The sequence below is a fragment of the Tripterygium wilfordii genome, chromosome 21 (genome assembly GCF_013401445.1).
Source record: "Tripterygium wilfordii isolate XIE 37 chromosome 21, ASM1340144v1, whole genome shotgun sequence".
NCBI lineage: Eukaryota > Viridiplantae > Streptophyta > Magnoliopsida > Celastrales > Celastraceae > Tripterygium > Tripterygium wilfordii.
The window spans coordinates 17,651,196-17,668,641 of NC_052252.1; the positions used below are offsets into that span (position 1 = coordinate 17,651,196).

General features: G+C 38.8%; 3 protein-coding genes across 4 annotated transcripts; all 3 read left to right on the forward strand.

The window, feature by feature from the left end:
* The first annotated feature begins 420 nt into the window (after positions 1-420).
* LOC119989785 lies at positions 421-2,092 on the forward strand. Of its 2 annotated transcripts, none has more exons than XR_005465895.1 (2): positions 421-954; positions 1,094-1,109. XR_005465895.1 is itself a non-coding variant. In XM_038835481.1 (2 exons), the coding sequence occupies exons 1-2, from the start codon at positions 589-591 to the stop codon at positions 1,740-1,742; spliced, it is 528 nt and encodes a 175-aa protein (XP_038691409.1). In that variant the 5' UTR covers positions 441-588; the 3' UTR covers positions 1,743-2,092. The 2 variants fall into 2 exon arrangements, 1 of the variants encoding a protein (XP_038691409.1); XM_038835481.1 differs by lacking the exon at positions 1,094-1,109 and adding an exon at positions 1,581-2,092 and having other exon boundaries at positions 441-954.
* A 3,951-nt stretch (positions 2,093-6,043) lies between these two features.
* On the forward strand, positions 6,044-7,313 carry LOC119989558 (caffeoylshikimate esterase-like). The gene has a single exon (XM_038835162.1). It carries the CDS (start codon positions 6,200-6,202, stop codon positions 7,202-7,204), a length of 1,005 nt encoding a protein of 334 aa, XP_038691090.1. The 5' UTR covers positions 6,044-6,199; the 3' UTR covers positions 7,205-7,313.
* Positions 7,314-9,303: 1,990 nt separating this feature from the next.
* Positions 9,304-17,093, forward strand: LOC119989444. The gene is made up of 13 exons (XM_038834964.1): positions 9,304-9,928; positions 10,305-10,434; positions 11,292-11,457; positions 11,529-11,645; positions 12,284-12,602; positions 12,962-13,091; positions 13,566-13,731; positions 13,803-13,907; positions 14,546-14,864; positions 15,225-15,354; positions 15,700-15,865; positions 15,936-16,051; positions 16,766-17,093. The coding sequence occupies exons 1-13, from the start codon at positions 9,411-9,413 to the stop codon at positions 16,820-16,822; spliced, it is 2,439 nt and encodes an 812-aa protein (XP_038690892.1). The 5' UTR covers positions 9,304-9,410; the 3' UTR covers positions 16,823-17,093.
* The last annotated feature ends 353 nt before the right edge of the window (positions 17,094-17,446 follow it).

Sequence of the window (17,446 nt, forward strand, 5' to 3'; positions counted from 1 at the left end):
CAACACTACCAAATGAAAGATGATCTTCAACTTAATCATTAAGAATAATTAGTACGCAAGCCATGAGACCTGGTCATCACATCATTTACTCATTGTATAATCTACTTTCACATTTTTAAAGTTGATTGGACACCTAATCATGCAGTTGTTGTATTCGTATCGGATTCACACAGTACGCAGGGCTCAAGAACAAAGTGTAAATTCTCCGGCTTCAACATGTACTAAGGCAAGTAATGAGTCCACAAGGAAAAAAAATTATGAGCTTACTTGCTGGAGTCGTCTGCAAGATCACATAACCTTTAATCACGAAATGTATTTTTCCTGATGCTCTTGAAGAAGTTTTGTTGAAGACTTGGCATCAAGATACAGTGCACTTGCTTCCTCAACATCCTCCTATAAATTAGAGGGAGAGTCGGAGACTCGGAGAGACGAGGACTTGAGAAGGAACCAGGAAGCTCTTGGGCCAATTGATGAGCCCACATTAGTTAAGAAGCCCAAAAACTGAGCCCAAATGAGTTCGGCCACTTGAACAAAGAGGCCCAATAACAAAACGCGTCGTTTAGAATCAGCATCTTCGTCCTGTTCGTAATGTTTTTGTTTCTACTTGAGCAGCTGCTCCCTCACCCTGTCTGTGTCTCTCTCAATCTGTTACCAACAAATGGAAAAACCACCGGAAAGATGAATCATATGTTCAAATCCTGGCACAAGATTGAAATCTGTATTGAAAACAACGAATTGAAAGAGCCCCTTACGGTGGAAAGAAATTTGGGCTTGTTGATTCTTGTAGGTTTTCAATTTCTTTTGTTTCAGATTTTATCGAAGAAAAACGATAGGAGAAACGAAAGGGCGTCTGATGTCAGGTCCACATCGATCATCAAGCACTACTCCCTTGAAGAACGGAGGTCCCTCTCCTCAGGAACTCCCTCCCCAAGAACTCCTCGACGATCTCTGCAGGTTCATACACTACTCGTCTTCTTTTATTTGCATTCGAGACACTTATTATGTTGTCTTCCTTCTTGCTCCACCTCCGAGTGTGGAAAAAAAGATACTTTTTTTTCTCTGAAATATGTGTTTCTTCATAATTTGTTGCCAGTCGATTTGTCTTAAATAATTCAGTTGAAAAAAACCCATCACTAAAATCATTTAATCTCAAGGAATTCACTTGGTTACGTATCCTTCACAAAGATTGCTTTTTTTTTTTTATTTTTTATTTTATGGGTTGTGCCTGCTACTCGATTTATGTTCATCACCATATTGTTTAATTACTTATTGTGGCATTTTTACTTACTAAACTGAATAGTTTGGATGCTTATAACCCTGGTTGACTGATTCACTATTGCTCCATGGATTAGAGACAGGCGTGTGCTTCTTTGAGCATCCATGTTTGTATATGAATTTTTTGCTCACTGCATCTTTGGCATTGTCTTTTAATTTAATGCCATTCACTTTTTTGGATAATTGGATTTATAAGGTTTGGTGTTTCAAATAATCAATGATGGCATTGCTTTTGTGCTTAAGTTTATAGATCTCAATGGTACTTTATTGTATGAAATTATCCTAGAAGGTCTTATGGATTGCAGGGCAACATGACATTTTGCCAATTTTTGTTTCATGTGAAGTGTACTGAGTTGCTTTTCCAATGTACAAGGTTAATTAGAAACAAAGCAGAGATTTACCTTGTTTATGCAATTGCAAAGACTAGATTTCTAATGTACTCGGATGGTTGGGAAACCAGTGCATAGCGCTCTGGTCCTCCCGGGATCCTAGACAGAAACCATGAAACTAAACATCCACCTTATTTGGATTGTAGGGAACTCCCACCTCCAACACCTCACTTAACTCTCGCTCGTCATTTCGTATATACTCATTTTCTTTACATCTGGGTTTGAAAGATCTACAGTCACATTAGTCGTCAAAGGTTCCTTTTGATTTTGGACCGGTTTGAAGCTAGTTTTGTGACAAAGGTGCCACGATAACGGGCCCATAATGGACAACAAGCCCATCATAAGGAAGCAAAGCATTTTTAACTTAAAACTACAAAAGACTAGTTACAAAGGAATCTAGTTTGAGCCCACAATGGATAACGGGCCGATGTTTGTACTGATACAATTTGGGCCATTTTTGAGTTTGGGCTTGGCCGAAACAAGGCCTTGTAAATGTGGATTTGTTTGTATCGGGCCGTTATGAGCTTCTTCCGTCCATCACGGCCGGCGAATTTAGTTCGACGTACGGCTCTTCCTCGGAGCGATCTACCACCATCAAAACCTTTCTTTGAACCCTCAGGACTCACGAGTCAAGAGTAGTGAGAGATGCATCTATGGCCTTCAGTGAGGTTACGGGACTCGTTCAAGATCGCTTATTTGAAGAAACTGGAATGGAACCTTCAAAGGATGAACCTCGAGAAGCAGTCTCAATCTCCAAGAAACCAGCAGAGGCTCTTAGATAACGAGGCAAATGGCGTTGTTGATGGGGAAGTTCCGGTGGCGGCTACTTCTAAGGCTCCTTCAGTGACAGCCGCTGATATTTGCCGGGGAATCTTCATGGTTCTCTCGTGCTGTTACTGTTGTTTCTGCTGTGGAGGCAAGTTATGCTTTTCCCTTTCTTAAACATTTTTTCTACGTGATGTTTCGTTTATATGCGTTTAATTTATGAATTTGTTGATTAATTTTTTACATTAATCACATGTGGGTGGTGCGAATTGAATTTTCTCTTGCTCTATGTCTTACTTCTGTAGAAATGAGGGTTTCTTTGTGTGGGTTTTTTTTAATGTCATTTGGAATTTAATCTTGTTGATGAATGTTCAATTAACAGCTTTTGTGTGTGTTTGTTGAATCAACATTTGTTATATCTTGCAACTTAGTGCAATTTTGATTGTACTGTTTCTTTTAAACTGCTTTTTGGATGGGAGATTGTGGGGATCAGGGGATGGGATTTTATTTATTTCTCATCTTAGTTTTCTTTATTTCTAAGTATTATTGTTGCTTATGTGTTTGTAGAGTTCAGTTCTTTTGACTGGATTAACAAAAATCTGTTTTCAGGGAATTTCAAGTATAATATTTGTTAGCTTTGAGATTTTGGTTTGGAAATCTCTCAACATTAACTCTATGTTTTGGAGCTCTGAGATGATGTAAGCATTCCAATTGTGTCATCTTGATGATTGCTGATAAGTCTTGTTAACTTCAGAGGGATAACCTATTCCCTCAAGTTTGTTCTTTAGGCTTTGAGTGTTACTATAAAATATATTAGCGGTCTTAATCGAGATCTCTAGATTGTTCCCAAATGATGCGGAGCCATCCCCTTATGTTACATGCTAGGAAAATAGAGAGAGAAGGTTTTTATCCCAAAGAGATACATCACCTAATTGCTACATTGATTGGATTTGTGAAAAATGTCATGTGAAATTGATTACTGCGAGGGGCTCAAAAGTGAATAAAAGAATATAGTATGGTGGATTCCCATTGATGTTCTCATATACTTACATAGCCGACCCCAAACTTTTGAGATAAAGGTTTTGATAATGAAAATGATGACTTCTGATTCATTTCATCATGTGTCTGCTTATCGTGTTAGTTACCCCATACTTTTTTTTTGAAAGCCAAAGAAATTTTATTGAGGGCCACCAAGGAGGTAAAATCTAAAAGAGATAATATTTTTGATTTTGGGTCCGCCTGGGACACTGAGCTGCATAGTTTCCCTTAAGATAGGATTGACAGGGAGTGACAAAAGGTGTATTTTTAGTGGAAGGTGACACTATATGTGAAAGTGGTATCTGCTAACTTTTGATTTTAGGTTGGACTGCAGCATATGTTATCATTTATCTTTTTCTTTACTACAGTTAACTTTTTTTTTCGTATGGTTACTGTGAGCAATGGATTGAAGTTTGTCAGGTATGCTAATATGTACTATATTTTATGAGAAAGCTATTTAAATTGAGGCCATTTTGTGTTGAGTGCTTAACTTTTTAATCCATTCTATTATGAGTAATTGAGTATGCCAAAACTAATGGATCTAAGACATGGGCGGTAGACAGTGGAAGTAATAATCAAGGATGTGGATGGGCTCTGATTAGCAGAGAGCATAGCTTTAGATGAGATGAGTTATGGAGGAGAATCAATATAGCAGATACCAAATAATTTCCCTTATTTATTCATGTATTGGAGTCCAAAATGTTTGAGATTAATGATCTGGTGACGATGATGATATTGTCATACTTGTTAAAGAATCTTTAGAACTGAAAGGTTGGGGCTTGTTTGCAGTAGCAAATTTAGAGGTAACCTCCTTGTCAGATTACATATGATGACCTGCTGGCTTCTTGGTTGGAAAAGAACGATAGAATGTTCTGTTATCAAGATGCATCCCTGGACAACTTTATAGACGATTGGCCTTTGACAGTTGAGCTTTGGCTTTTCAGATATCGGAATAATTTCTTGGATGACATTAGTCTAGATATAGTCTAATATGGGTGTTTAGAGGTTTGAATTTCTGTTGTCTGCTTCCTTTTTGGCATTGCATGCTCTTTGTGTCACTTAATCTGTAATTTCTCTGCAATATAAATCAGTTATTAGTTGTTTGCTATCTGAGTAACATATGGGCGTTTTGTCTCATTTGTGAATGAAGCTTTAAGTTTGATCATCTTTCTAGCCGACAGAACTGGCTGGTGATTTTATAAATTCTTACAGTTAATTAATTAGTTAGTTAATGGTCGTTTTTCATTTTTTGCGTCACTGGTTTAGCTAAATGGAGCCTTCAAATTCTTGATGCCATGTATATCTCATGTTTAAAGAACCAATACCCTCTTTGGTAGCCAAGGATTATACATTGCTCTCTTGGACTTCAATTTGCTGACAATAAGCTGACTTTACCAGATTTAGAATTACTTCATTACTTGATGTCCAATTTCCCATCCTTTTCTTTTCAGCATGTATTGATGAAGAAGACAACTGATGGAGTCTTTGGCAGGTTGATTTGGTTAGTCAGTCAATCCTTGTGGTAACAGTGTTTACCTCTATAACTATTCTGTCTAATTATAATTCTAAATCTAATTCTAACAAATTTCTCCCCTGCCCCTAAATTGTTTGAGTGACTTTGATGACGATGAGGATTCTAACTAGCTTCATTTTGTGCTATTGCAGTTCTGAGAGAAAACTTCAACCAGTGACAATATCATTAGGAGTATAACTTGTATATATATTAATACTATTGGGATTTGGGAATTCTCATCCTCCGTATTGGTCAAATGTAGGAAAACTTACTGTATCCTTATCAAGGCATCATTTCAATGGTTGCTATACAAATTCTCTGCTGCAGATTACTATTTGAGTTCAAATATTGTAGATTTCTTATCTAGCATGCCTATTCATATAAGAATTAAATGTTTTCTCTGGTTTCTTGGTAATTTTCTTTAAGCTTTTCATGTTTGCTGCTCTGCTCTGCTCTGCTCGCGACACTCATTTATCAATTTGCATGTGATGTCACCGATTGTAAAGAATCCATAAGACATGGCAAGGTGGCAGTGTTTGGACTTTGGAGGAAAGTTAGAGAAAGGAAGATTGAAAGGTGAACCTCTTTAATGTCTAACCATTCAGGTTGGGCGAAAATTACTAGATCAGTTTTGTCCTGCCCTCTGTTGCGTTTCCTCACATTAGGCATTCACAACCACCCAGATCAATCTCTCTATTGGCAACTACCTAAATGTGTGGGCTGTACCCTCTCCTGGTTTAAATGTGATTTATTGATTGATTCCCTATATTGTACGATTTGTTTTGACACTTTCCTCTTTTGTCTACTAGAGAAATCTCGCAGCACTGAGCATTCTTCACTAGTAACACTAAAACTAACTTGAGCATCAAATCGGGGACCTCTTAGTTTAGTTCACGTTCTCTCTCCTGTAGGAAGCAAAGAAGCCGAACAGTCAGTTCAATAACTGGGATACTAATCGCCAATTCTCCTATCAAAAGTCACTGCAAAAGCTTTTTTAGATGGGAAAACAGCTGGACACCTTTCGAAGACTCGGTACTTGGTTTGGGTAAGACATTAATGGGTGGTCAATACTATGTTATCCGAACACTTGATCCGACCTCCCACAGTTATAAATAAGTAAAACCACCACCACGAAGGCCCTAACCTTCCAACTGCCTCGCATCGATATAAGACGACGCTTGTTCTTCTCTCTTCTCTCTGTCCGCCGCCGAATCTCAAAATGCCACGTCATCCGGTAGCAGAAGCAAACGAGAAGAGCCCATTCGGAGACCTCTCGCCCGCCGACTTCTACGCCAAACGCAACGTCGCTCACTCCTCCGAGTACATCACCGATTCTCGCGGCCTCAAGCTGTTCACTCAGTGGTGGCTACCTCTCCCGCCTACCAAAATCATCGGCGTCGTAGCCGTTGTCCATGGCTTTACCGGTGAGTCCAGCTGGTTTATACAACTCACCTCTGTCTTCGCTAAGTCCGGCTTCGCTACATGCGCGATTGATCATCAAGGCCACGGATTCTCTGACGGCCTAATTGCTCACATCCCAGACATCAACCCCGTCGTCGAAGATTGCATTCAGTTCTTCGACTCTTTCCGTGGAAAGCACGGCCACAATTTGCCTACGTTTTTGTACTCTGAATCTCTCGGCGGCGCAATCGCTCTCTTCATCTCTCTCCGTCAGAAAGGCGCGTGGGACGGCCTCATCCTAAACGGATCAATGTGCGGTATCAGCGATAAGTTCAAGCCTCCATGGCCGTTCGAGCATTTGCTTTTCATAGTCGCGACGCTGGTTCCCACTTGGCGTGTAGTCCCCACTCGCGGGAATCTGCCCGGGGCCTCTTTCAAGGAAGAGTGGAAACGGAAGCTCGCATTGGCGAGTCCGAGAAGGACGTTAGGGAGGCCACGCGCGTCAACAACGCGTGAGCTCTTGAGGGTGTGTAAAGAGCTGCAGGGGAGGTTCGAGGAGGTGGATGTGCCGCTGCTGATCGTGCACGGAGGCGATGATGTGGTGTGCGACCCGGGTAGTGTTGAGGAGTTGCACCGACGCGCAGCCAGTAAAGACAAGACATTGAGGGTTTATCCAGGGATGTGGCACCAGTTAGTCGGTGAGCCGGATGAAAGCGTGGAGTTGGTGTTTGGGGGCATTGTGGAGTGGCTACAAGAGAGAGCTGAACGGGCCACAAAGGGCGGAGATGGGGAAAGAGCCACCGCAGAGAACGGTTGCGTGTGATTACACTACTTTGTTCGTAATGTGAATTATATAAACCATTAATAGATAATAGATGGTAAGTCCTCTTGTAATGATATGATTATAAATTTATAATAAACTATTGGGTAGTAAAACTTTTGTGGATTTTTTTCTTTATTATGACTTTCTTGACATCATCATGTATGAGTTTGGCAGTGTGTTGCAACTGTGTTCAGCTGCAACACACCTCACAGTACCACAGTTTTTTGTGTCACGTCAAACAGTTTTTGCGTTCCAACTCATCGCACAGCACCACAGCTTTTTACTTCACAGCACCTCACCACACCTCACAACACTCCCAAACGCTTACAATATATGTTGTATTATCCTACGTAATCAAATTAGGTCAATTATTTTATTTTAGATTAACGTACAATGTAAACCTTAAGTGATTTTATATTAACATTATTAGCCATCTAATATAACCGTAATTTAGATACACCAAACGCACCTCACAGCACCGCACCACAGTTTTAAAAGTGATGCGCCAAACAGCTTTTTGCGTTCCAACTCACCTCACAACACCACAGTTTTATAACTCACAGCTCAAACAAGCCCATGTCTCATGTCAACCTTCATACAAATACGTTAGAATTATAATCCACACCCTCGTACATGTTAATAATATTGTATCCGATTTCCATAGATATATCGGACTCGCACGGCTTTGGTGTTTAATATGTTGGTAGGAGTAAATGGTGGCCCTGGTGTGTCACTGGTGCATATACACAAAACCTTCTTGAATTTTGGGTTCATTGATTTTGGATGTAACAACATTCATTGTGATCAGAGCATTTTGTGCCAAGTTTTCAGAGTATTTGAAGACCATTTGTTGTTGGAGAGAATGGACGTTATATAACTCTAGATTGACATTATATATAACTGAAATTCAAGTGAACAACAAAAGAAATTTCGAGCCAAAGCTCTTCTCAGGGACCTTGGAGTGAGACACAGAGAAATGTGGACTCAAAAGTCATATAGATCATCCACTTTTCAGGGAAAACCAACTGTGATCTTCTCAGTTTCATTAACTTTAAGATTCAGTCATATGTTTACACACAACTATTTCATGCATAATTCTGATTTCTGTGAAACTTTTGAGGTTCTATAAGTGAAAAAAAAATTTACAGAGAAGGGTTGTTTTACTGATGAAATGGCAAGTAGTTTGAAGGATTAGATGGTAGATTCAGACTTTCTACGACAGATGCAACCATGATGAAGACTGTGGATTCTGGTATGGATAAGGTACACGAAAGAGTTCAGTCTACATAAAGTGGCATCGGTTGCTTGAATGAGATATCAAAATTTTATGAACATGCAGTAATGCAATTGGAGGGATGTATGAAGTTTGTTCAAGAAGATACAGACAGCAACATTCTTGAAAGCAGCCCAATGAAGACATTCCCACGGACTGGACAGAAGTTAGAGATCGTCTTCAAGGACGCCTCAAGGAAGCAGAGCTAGCAATCTAAGAGAATGATAGAGACTTGGTGGAGAGATTAGAAAAGGAGTTGAAACTCAGGCAAGAACTAGAGCTGAAAAAGGACTTGATTAATGCTATGGAAGAACTTGATTAAGCCATTGAACCCTGTACTTTTGCCATTTTGGGGAGAGTGGCATGAAATTCATGTGAAGTATAATACAATATGGTTATTTCAGTTATGAAAGCCCGGATAGGCAATGCTTGGGGGTTCATTTCCTTCTCATGCTCAGTCGTACAATGCTTCATAGAAATGCAATTGTTAATAGATTGGTATGGTTAACTTGGCAGATCTCTTTAAATGCGGTTAAAGTACAAATAGGTCACTGAAAATCGGAGACATTTACAATTAGGTCACTCGCTCGAAAACATCTGGAATTGGGTAATTGAGGGTTCCAAAGTACTCTGGTCCAATTTTGGACCAGATTGGCAATGTTCTCAGTCATGCTTGTTGATGTGAAATTTATTTAAGTTATTTGGCGTTTGTGTTGTTGGAGTCAACACCATAACTCACGCTTCCTTTATAAAACCCAAAATACAAGTTGGATTATCCATTCATTATTGGTCTCGAGTAGACTTGGACTTTGAAACCAACAGCCACTACGATGGTGCACCAAGTCAACGGAAGAATTTTCCCTTTTCCTTTATTTGTTCCTTGATCCTTGTCTGTCACTCTGCTCTTCTTGTGCCTGAATTGCTCTCCCAACAATGTCGACAACAACAAGGACTCCATTCCTAATCTTCACCTCCATACTCCTCATCTGGGCCTGCTTGTCTTTCACGTCACCACCACTTCATTTCATCTATTTCTCAAAGATCCTATCTTTCCTTCAAGACAAACAAACCCACTATGTTGAAACCCGGCCATTAATTCGAGTTGAAGAATCTAGGGATTTTTTGTATGATCAGGAAGGTCACCCTCTGGGTCTGCCATCCTTTTATGAGAAAGACGTTGTGGAGCTGTGGAGTGTTCAGCAGTTCTTGATGGACAAGAGTAATCAGTATGTGATGGTGCAGTTTTATGCTCCATGGTGCTATTGGAGCCGGCGCTTGAGGAGAGCATATGCCGAGGCCGCCATGAAGCTGAAAGGTGAGGCTGTACTAGCCAAAGTTGATGCTTCTGCGCAAGTTTTGATTAGGGATGATTACAAGGTTAATGGATATCCCACTATGCTTTTCTTCGTCAATGGAGTTTATGTGGATACATATTATGGTGACAGAAACAGGTGAGATCTAAATTTGATTTGGTTATTTTTTAAGATTGTTGCTTTTTGGGTATTGGTGGTCGTGGTGTTTTTGGTTTTGACTGTATGTCCTACCAGGGTGAGGAAGAACAGATTTATCAGGAACCTTATCCTCTAATGGCTAACATGTAATGTAACCAACTTTGTCGGAAATAAGTTCCACCATGAAAACTTTTTACGAAGCCAAAACAAGCAAGTTATAAGAAACAAACACTAAATCATGTTTGGTCTACAGGGCCTCATTCCATATTCTAGTAAATGTATGATCAAGCAACTGGAGTTTATCCAGTTACTTGTTTGTCTATATAGGGCTTCTTCTCTTTGCCTGCTGCTATAATATGGCTTTTTTCTGCTGCAGTGATGACATAGTAACCTGGGTGAGGGGAAAGATGGGTTCCCTGGTTTACAATGTGACAACAAAAGAGAAGGCTGAACGCATTTTGGCTGCTAAATCTATGACTGTTTTGGCATTCGTTGATGCTTTAGAGGTAATTAGTTCACGTCTTTTACCTGAGGACTGGTGGATATTGTCTTTTCTTACCTTTAACATTAATTCTTGCTATTATCATTATAATCACTATTTGGTTGTGTTTGAGAGAACTTTTTGGAATATGAACATTGAGTTTCGATCTATCACTTCTGCAATAATCATGAGATGGCAAATCAAGGAAATTAGAAGCCTGCATAGCGGAAATCATTTTTATGCTTTCACCATTAACTTGCTTACTTGAAGTTTCTATTTCTATGTTCTTTTCTGTTTTAGCCTTTTTATTGCTAGAAAGGATCATTTAAAAGTATTCTATCGACAAACATAGGCTGTTTATATTGTCTCAAGATATACACCTGGGTTGTAATGAAGGAACTTACCATTGGTTTGAACTTTGAACTTATTACCTAGATCCTAATAAAGGATCTTTTTACCACATAAAATTACATTTAGTGCTGATTGAAATCTTTCTATTCTGATCTTAGTTTAATCACATTTAGTTCTTCTCTATTGAAGGCCTTCACAGCCTGCGGAGGTATGCCAAGAATATTATGGGTTAAACAATGAACTGGACTGCTTGAGATAATTCATCAGAACAAACTCCAAGATGACAAATTTTTCGTTGATTTATTCCTAATGCACATGTACCAGATGCTACAGAGCCATAAATGTTCTGTCAGGCTTTTAAGAGCTTGTTTATCAAAGTTCATAAGTTTTATAGAAGGTTGAAATTAGGCCACTCATGTCGAGCAATATCTAATGTGCAAGGTGTTAGCTTTTACACGCTTAAGTTTAACAATAATTACTCTTGAAAATAATTGCTCTTTCTCTAATCACTTGATCGTATTTCTTTGGCAGGGTACATACACTGAAGAGCTTGCTGCCTCCTCAAAGCTGCATACTGATGTCAACTTCTATCAAACTTCTTGTGCTGATATTGCAAAGATGTTTCACATTGACCCACAAATCAAAAGTCCTGCTTTAGTTGTGCTGAAAAAGGAGTATGGAATACATAACCACTTGGGTGAGTTTTCGCTACGCCTCAGTAATTTCAGTTACTTTTTGGCTTCTAACAATCTGCTCTCATTTTCACAGATGGTCAATTCAACAGTAGAGTAATATCTGAATTTGTGTCATCCAGCAAGCGCTCTCTTGAGAACACTTTCATTTTTGAAGAAGCTCCTGAGTTTCGTCAAGAGTCTACAATAACAGGTACGTCTTTCAGTTTTATATCTTTTCCTGCACGAAAAACTTGAATTTGGCTTTGTGCCTCAATGGTTGATGCAGAGAAGGATACTTCTACACATGAAGAGACAGCAAAGTTTTTTAGTACTGTAAATATGAATGCCAGAAACAGAAAATAATGTCATATTTATAAACTAAATCTGGGTAACAAGAAATTGAGAAATTCAATAGATAGAAAAATGTATCAATATATTGGTCATCGTTATATCTATATTGATCTCTGTTGCCGTTCTTATGCTTTTCAAAACATTGCATGGACTTCGGGTCAAGTATATGTCTGTTCCAATTGAACAGGAAGACCATTTTACTTCTCATGATTTGCATGAGCACATACCTGCTTATTGTTCTAGAGTTTATCTTATCTCATCAATGCTATCCTTTTCCATTGTGTTCATACTGCTCCTCAACTGATATGCTGCTGCAACCCATTAGCATGCTGTCGAAAAACTTGTTCTGTGTTGCTATCCCTCGATTGAAACCATTGGGCCCCGCAGTTTGATCGAATAACTTATGAAGATATTCATATCTGCTCAAATATTACAAAGTTGACGACACTTCAATATGTATATTATTCTGGTTTAACTTTTTCAACATATGCTCCACAGGCTTGGAGGCTGAGCCCCTGCAAATTGATGAGAAGGACGTAGTGGAGTTAAGTGCGGGGAATCTTAGCCAGTTCTTGATGACAAAGGGTAATCAGTATGCGATGGTGCAGTTCTATGCGTCTTGGTGCTTATGGAGCAAACGCCTGAGAGGGGCATATGCTGCGGCAGCCATGGAGCTGAAAGGTGTGGCCGTGCTTTCCAAAGTTGATGCTAGCAATGAAATTATCGTGGGGAAGGAGTATGAGATTAATGAATATCCCACTATGCTTTTCTTTGTCAATGGAGCATATGTGGATTCATATTGTGGTGAAAGAAGCAGGTCAGTTTCCAATTTGATTAATTTTGTCAATATTTGTTTGAATTTTTGGATATTGGACGAGCAACTTGTGTTGAAAGTCGCGAATAAATGGATGATATTGATGGGATCACTTAGAGAAACTCGAGAATTTAGCTAATGCTGTTCCATTTAATAAAAAAGACTCTCGTGATCTTGCCATTTCATGTTTAGTCTACATTTATCCCAAAATATTTACATGATTTGATTGGCATATTAAGATAAGGGCTCAATGCATATTCTTAGTAAATTCCTGATCAAGCAACTGTAGTTAATCCACTTGTTAATGTTTATGGGGAATCTTTTGTGTGCCTGCGGCTATATAACTTTTTCCTCCCTTGCAGGGATGCCATAGTGACTTGGGTGAAGGGGAAGATGGGTTCTCGGGTGTACGATATAATGACGATACAGGAGGCTAAACGCATTTTGGCTGCTAAATCTATGATTGTTTTTGCATTTATATCAGCTTTGGAGGTATTAAATCACTCTATTAAACCTGAGGAATGTTAGATTTTGCCTCTCTCTTCTTTTAAGACTGATATACTAAACCTTATACCGTGAGTTTTAACATTACTTCTCGTTATTATTAATCCAGTTAACAGTTACTATTTGGTTGAGTCTGTTCCATAGAGCATTACAAATAGTTCATTGATCACCCAAATTTCAACATGGCCATTTTTTGTAGATCTATTCCTAATGCACATGTACCAGACACTACAAATCATAAGTTCATAACTGTTCTACGGGGTTTTCTCATTCTCCTTTTTAAGTTGTTTTTAAATGAAGTTCATAAATTTTATAGAAGGCAGAAATCAGGCCACTGGTGTCAGGTAATATCTAATATGCAAGGACCGAGCTTTTATAAGCTTAAGTCTAGATGTGGATCACTAATCACTCTTAAATGAAAATTGCTCTTTTTCTCATCACTCGATTCTATTTCCTTGTCAGGCTACATACAATGAAGAGCTTGCTGCTGCCTCAAAGCTGCATACTGATGTCAACTTCTATCAAACTTCTTATCCTGATGTTGGAAAGATGTTTCACATTGACCCACAAATCGAAAGTGTTGCTTTAGTTGTGCTGGAAAAGGAGTCTGGAATACATAACCACTTGGGTGAGTTTTCGCTACATCTCAGTAATTTGAGTTACTTTTTGGCTTCTAACATTCTGCTCACATTTCCATAGATGATCAATTCAACAGCAGAGCAATAGCTGAATTCGTGTCATCCAGTAAGCGTTCTCTTGAGAACACTATTTTTGAAGAGTTTCATCAAGAGTCTACAATATCAGGTACTTCTTTCAGTGTTACATCTTTTCCTGCACGAAAAATCTTGAATTTGGCTCTGTGCCTCAATGGTTGAGCAGAGAAGGGTACTTCTACACATGAAGAGGCAGCAAAGTTTTTGAGTACTGTAAACATGAATGGCAGTAACAAAAAATAATGTCATATTTGCAAACTAAATCTGGGTCGCAAGAAACTGAGAGGTTCAATAGATTAAAAAAAAAGAAGAAGGTATCAATATATTGGTCATGGTTATATCTATATCGATCTGTGGTGTTGTTCTTATGCTTTTAAAAACATTGCATGAACTTTGGGCCAAGTATATGTCTTTTCCAATTGAAATGGAAGACCATTTTACTTCTCATGATTTGCATGAGCACATATCTGCATATTGTTTTGGAGTCAACATTGTCTTTTTCCATTGTGTTCCTACTGTTCCTCAACTGATATGCTGCTGCAACCCTTTAGCATGATGTCGAAAAACTTGTTCTTTTGTTGCTATCCCTCGATTGAAGCCATTGGGCCCTGCATTTTGATCGAATAACCTATGAAGATATTCATATCTTTTCACATGTACTACAAAGTTGACGATACTTGGTCAATACGTATATGATTCTGGTTTAATTTTTCAACACATGCTCCACAGGCCTGGACGCTCACCCCCTGCAAATTGATGAGAAGGACGTAGTGGAGCTAAGTGCAGGGAATTTTAGCCAGTTCTTGATGGCAAAGAGTAATCAGTATGCAATGGTGCAGTTCTACGCATCTTGGTGCTACTGGAGCAAGCGCCTGAAAGGGGCATATGCTGCAGCCGCCACGGAGCTGAAAGGTGTGGCTGTGCTTTCTAAAGTTGATGTTTCAAAAGAACATATGGTGGGGAAGGAGTATGGTATTCAAGGATATCCCACCGTGCTTTTCTTTGTCAATGGAGCTTATGTGGATTCATATTACGGTGACAGAAGCAGGTCAGTTTTCAATTTGATTGGTTATTTATAAATTTGTTGGAATTTTTGGATATTGGACGAGCAACTTGTGTTGAAAGTCATGGAAAATGGATGAGATTGATGGGATCACTTATAGAAACTCGAGAATTTAGACAATGCTGTTCCATTTAATAAAAAAGACTCGTGAATCTTGTCATTTCGTGTTTAGTCTACATTTATCCCAAAATATTTAGTACATGATTTTATTAGCAAATTCAATGTATGTTCTTAGTAAATTCATGATCAAGCAACTGTAGAGTTTATCCACTTGTTAATGTAGACTGGGCATCTCTTATATGATTTCTGGCTGCTGCTATACAACTTTTTTTTCTCCCCTTGCAGGGATGCCATAGTGACTTGGGTGAAGGGGAAGATGGGTTCTCGGATGTACAATATAACAACGATAGGGGAAGCTGAACGCATTTTGGCTGCTAAATCTATGATTGTTTTGGCATTTGTTGATGATTTGGAGGTACTAAATCACTCTTTAAACCTGAGGAATGTTAGATGTTACAAATAGGTCACTGATCACCCAGATGTCAAACGTGACAAATTTTTTATAGATCTATTCTACTGCATATGTGCACCAGACAGTCAGACACTACAAATCATAAGTTCATAACTGTTCTTTTGGGTTTGCTCATTTCCTTTTTAAGACGATTTGTTCATAAATCTTATAGAAGGTAGAATTGAGGCCACTGGTGTCAAGTAATATCTAATATGCAAGGACCGAGCTTTTACAGGCTTAAGTCTAGACTTGGATCACTGATCACTCCTATGCTCTTTTTCTTATCACTCGATTCTATTTCCTCGTCAGGCTGCATACACTGAAGAGCTTGTTGCTGCCTCGAAGCTGCATACTGATGTCAACTTCTATCAAACTACTCATTATGATGTTGCAAAGATGTTTAACATTGACGAACAAGTCCAACGTCCTGCTTTGGTTGTGCTGAAAAAGGATTCTGGAATACACAACCACTTGGGTGAGTTTTCTTTACCTTTCGGTAATTTGAGTACCTTTTGGCTTCTAACATTCTGTTCTCATTTCTACAGTTGGGGAATTCAGCAGCAGAGCAATTGTCAAACTTGTGTCTTCGAGCAAGCGTCCTCCATTGACGACTTTCAATATGGAAAAATATCCAAAGTTTTTCAAAATTCCACAGAGACTGGTATGCTCTTCCGTGTTACGTTTTGTACTGCACAAAAAATCATTTTTTTTTACTTAGTATTGGCCTTGTGCTCTGATGATTGATGAATGGAAAGATTCTGCTACCTAAACGAAGAGGCAGCTAAAGATTTTGATTGCTGAAATATGAATGCCAGTAACAGAAAATAATGTAATGTAATCGTTTGCTGCTTAAATCCGTTCCACTAGAAACTGAGAAGTTCACAAGATAAAAAAATACATGTATATGCTGTTCGTGGTTATATTTATATCGGTATCTGTTATAGCTTCTATGCTTTCGAAAATATTTCATGGAGTTCAGACCAGGAATACACGTCTTCTCCAATTCAAAAGGAAAAACATTTACTTTTCATGAGTTGCGTGAGCACATACCAGCATCTCACTCTAGGGCTTATATTACCTCAACAATTCTTTCGTTTTCCGTTGTATTCTTACCGCTTCTAGTCTGATATGCTGCTGTAAACCTTGTATTGTACTGCACTTTTGTCTGAACTAACTTTTGAACATATTCATAACAGCACATATGTATTAGAAAGTCGATGATACTTACAAATATATACACACACACACACAAACATATACATACATACACATATATACGATTCTGCAATGAAGTTTTCAACATATGCTCCCCAAGGCCTGGGGTAACTAGGTTAAGGCTGATAGTGATATGCTGTTGTTTCTTTTTATCTTGTAGTCCTTCCGCGAGGATTTTCATGAAGACAAGCTTTCAACCCAGCCAATTTGGACTTAAAAGAGAAGTCTTGAAGCTGTTTAGTGTTGTTGGAAATGGTATAAGTATTAGATGGATCAAGTGTTGTGAAAGTTGATGGTAATAACTTGGATGACGTTGCAGTCAATAAGTTGCTTGATGCTTTTGTATTAATAGTGACCAGAAAGCTTAAAAGGATAACTGTGGTTGTTTCTGTATTATGTTGAATACATCTTCAACTATGTATCTGAACTACGTTTAGTGTGTTGCATCTGCCAAGAAAACACTTTCATAATTTCTTTAGGAAGGATAACTATTGTCATAACTTTCTTTAAATACTGTAAGAGTCTCTCCTAACTATCGTCATAACTTTCTTGAAATACTGTAAAAGTTTGTCCCTCCGCAGTAATAACACTTTGTAACTGATTTGTGATCCCGACCCCGCTCACTCCGGGGTTACACCACTACTCTCTCATTTGGTTTTTTTCACTCTCATGAATGCTAACCAAGCTTATAACCACTACACCACCACAACTTTAGTGATATGTGTTTCCCTCCTGGATATATTTATAACCTTCAAATTTTTATACCATACTGCACTTAGCCATGCAAGCCTGCCGGGCCTGGAACGGCCCGTCGTCTGTCACGGGCTGGGCCGGAAACCCC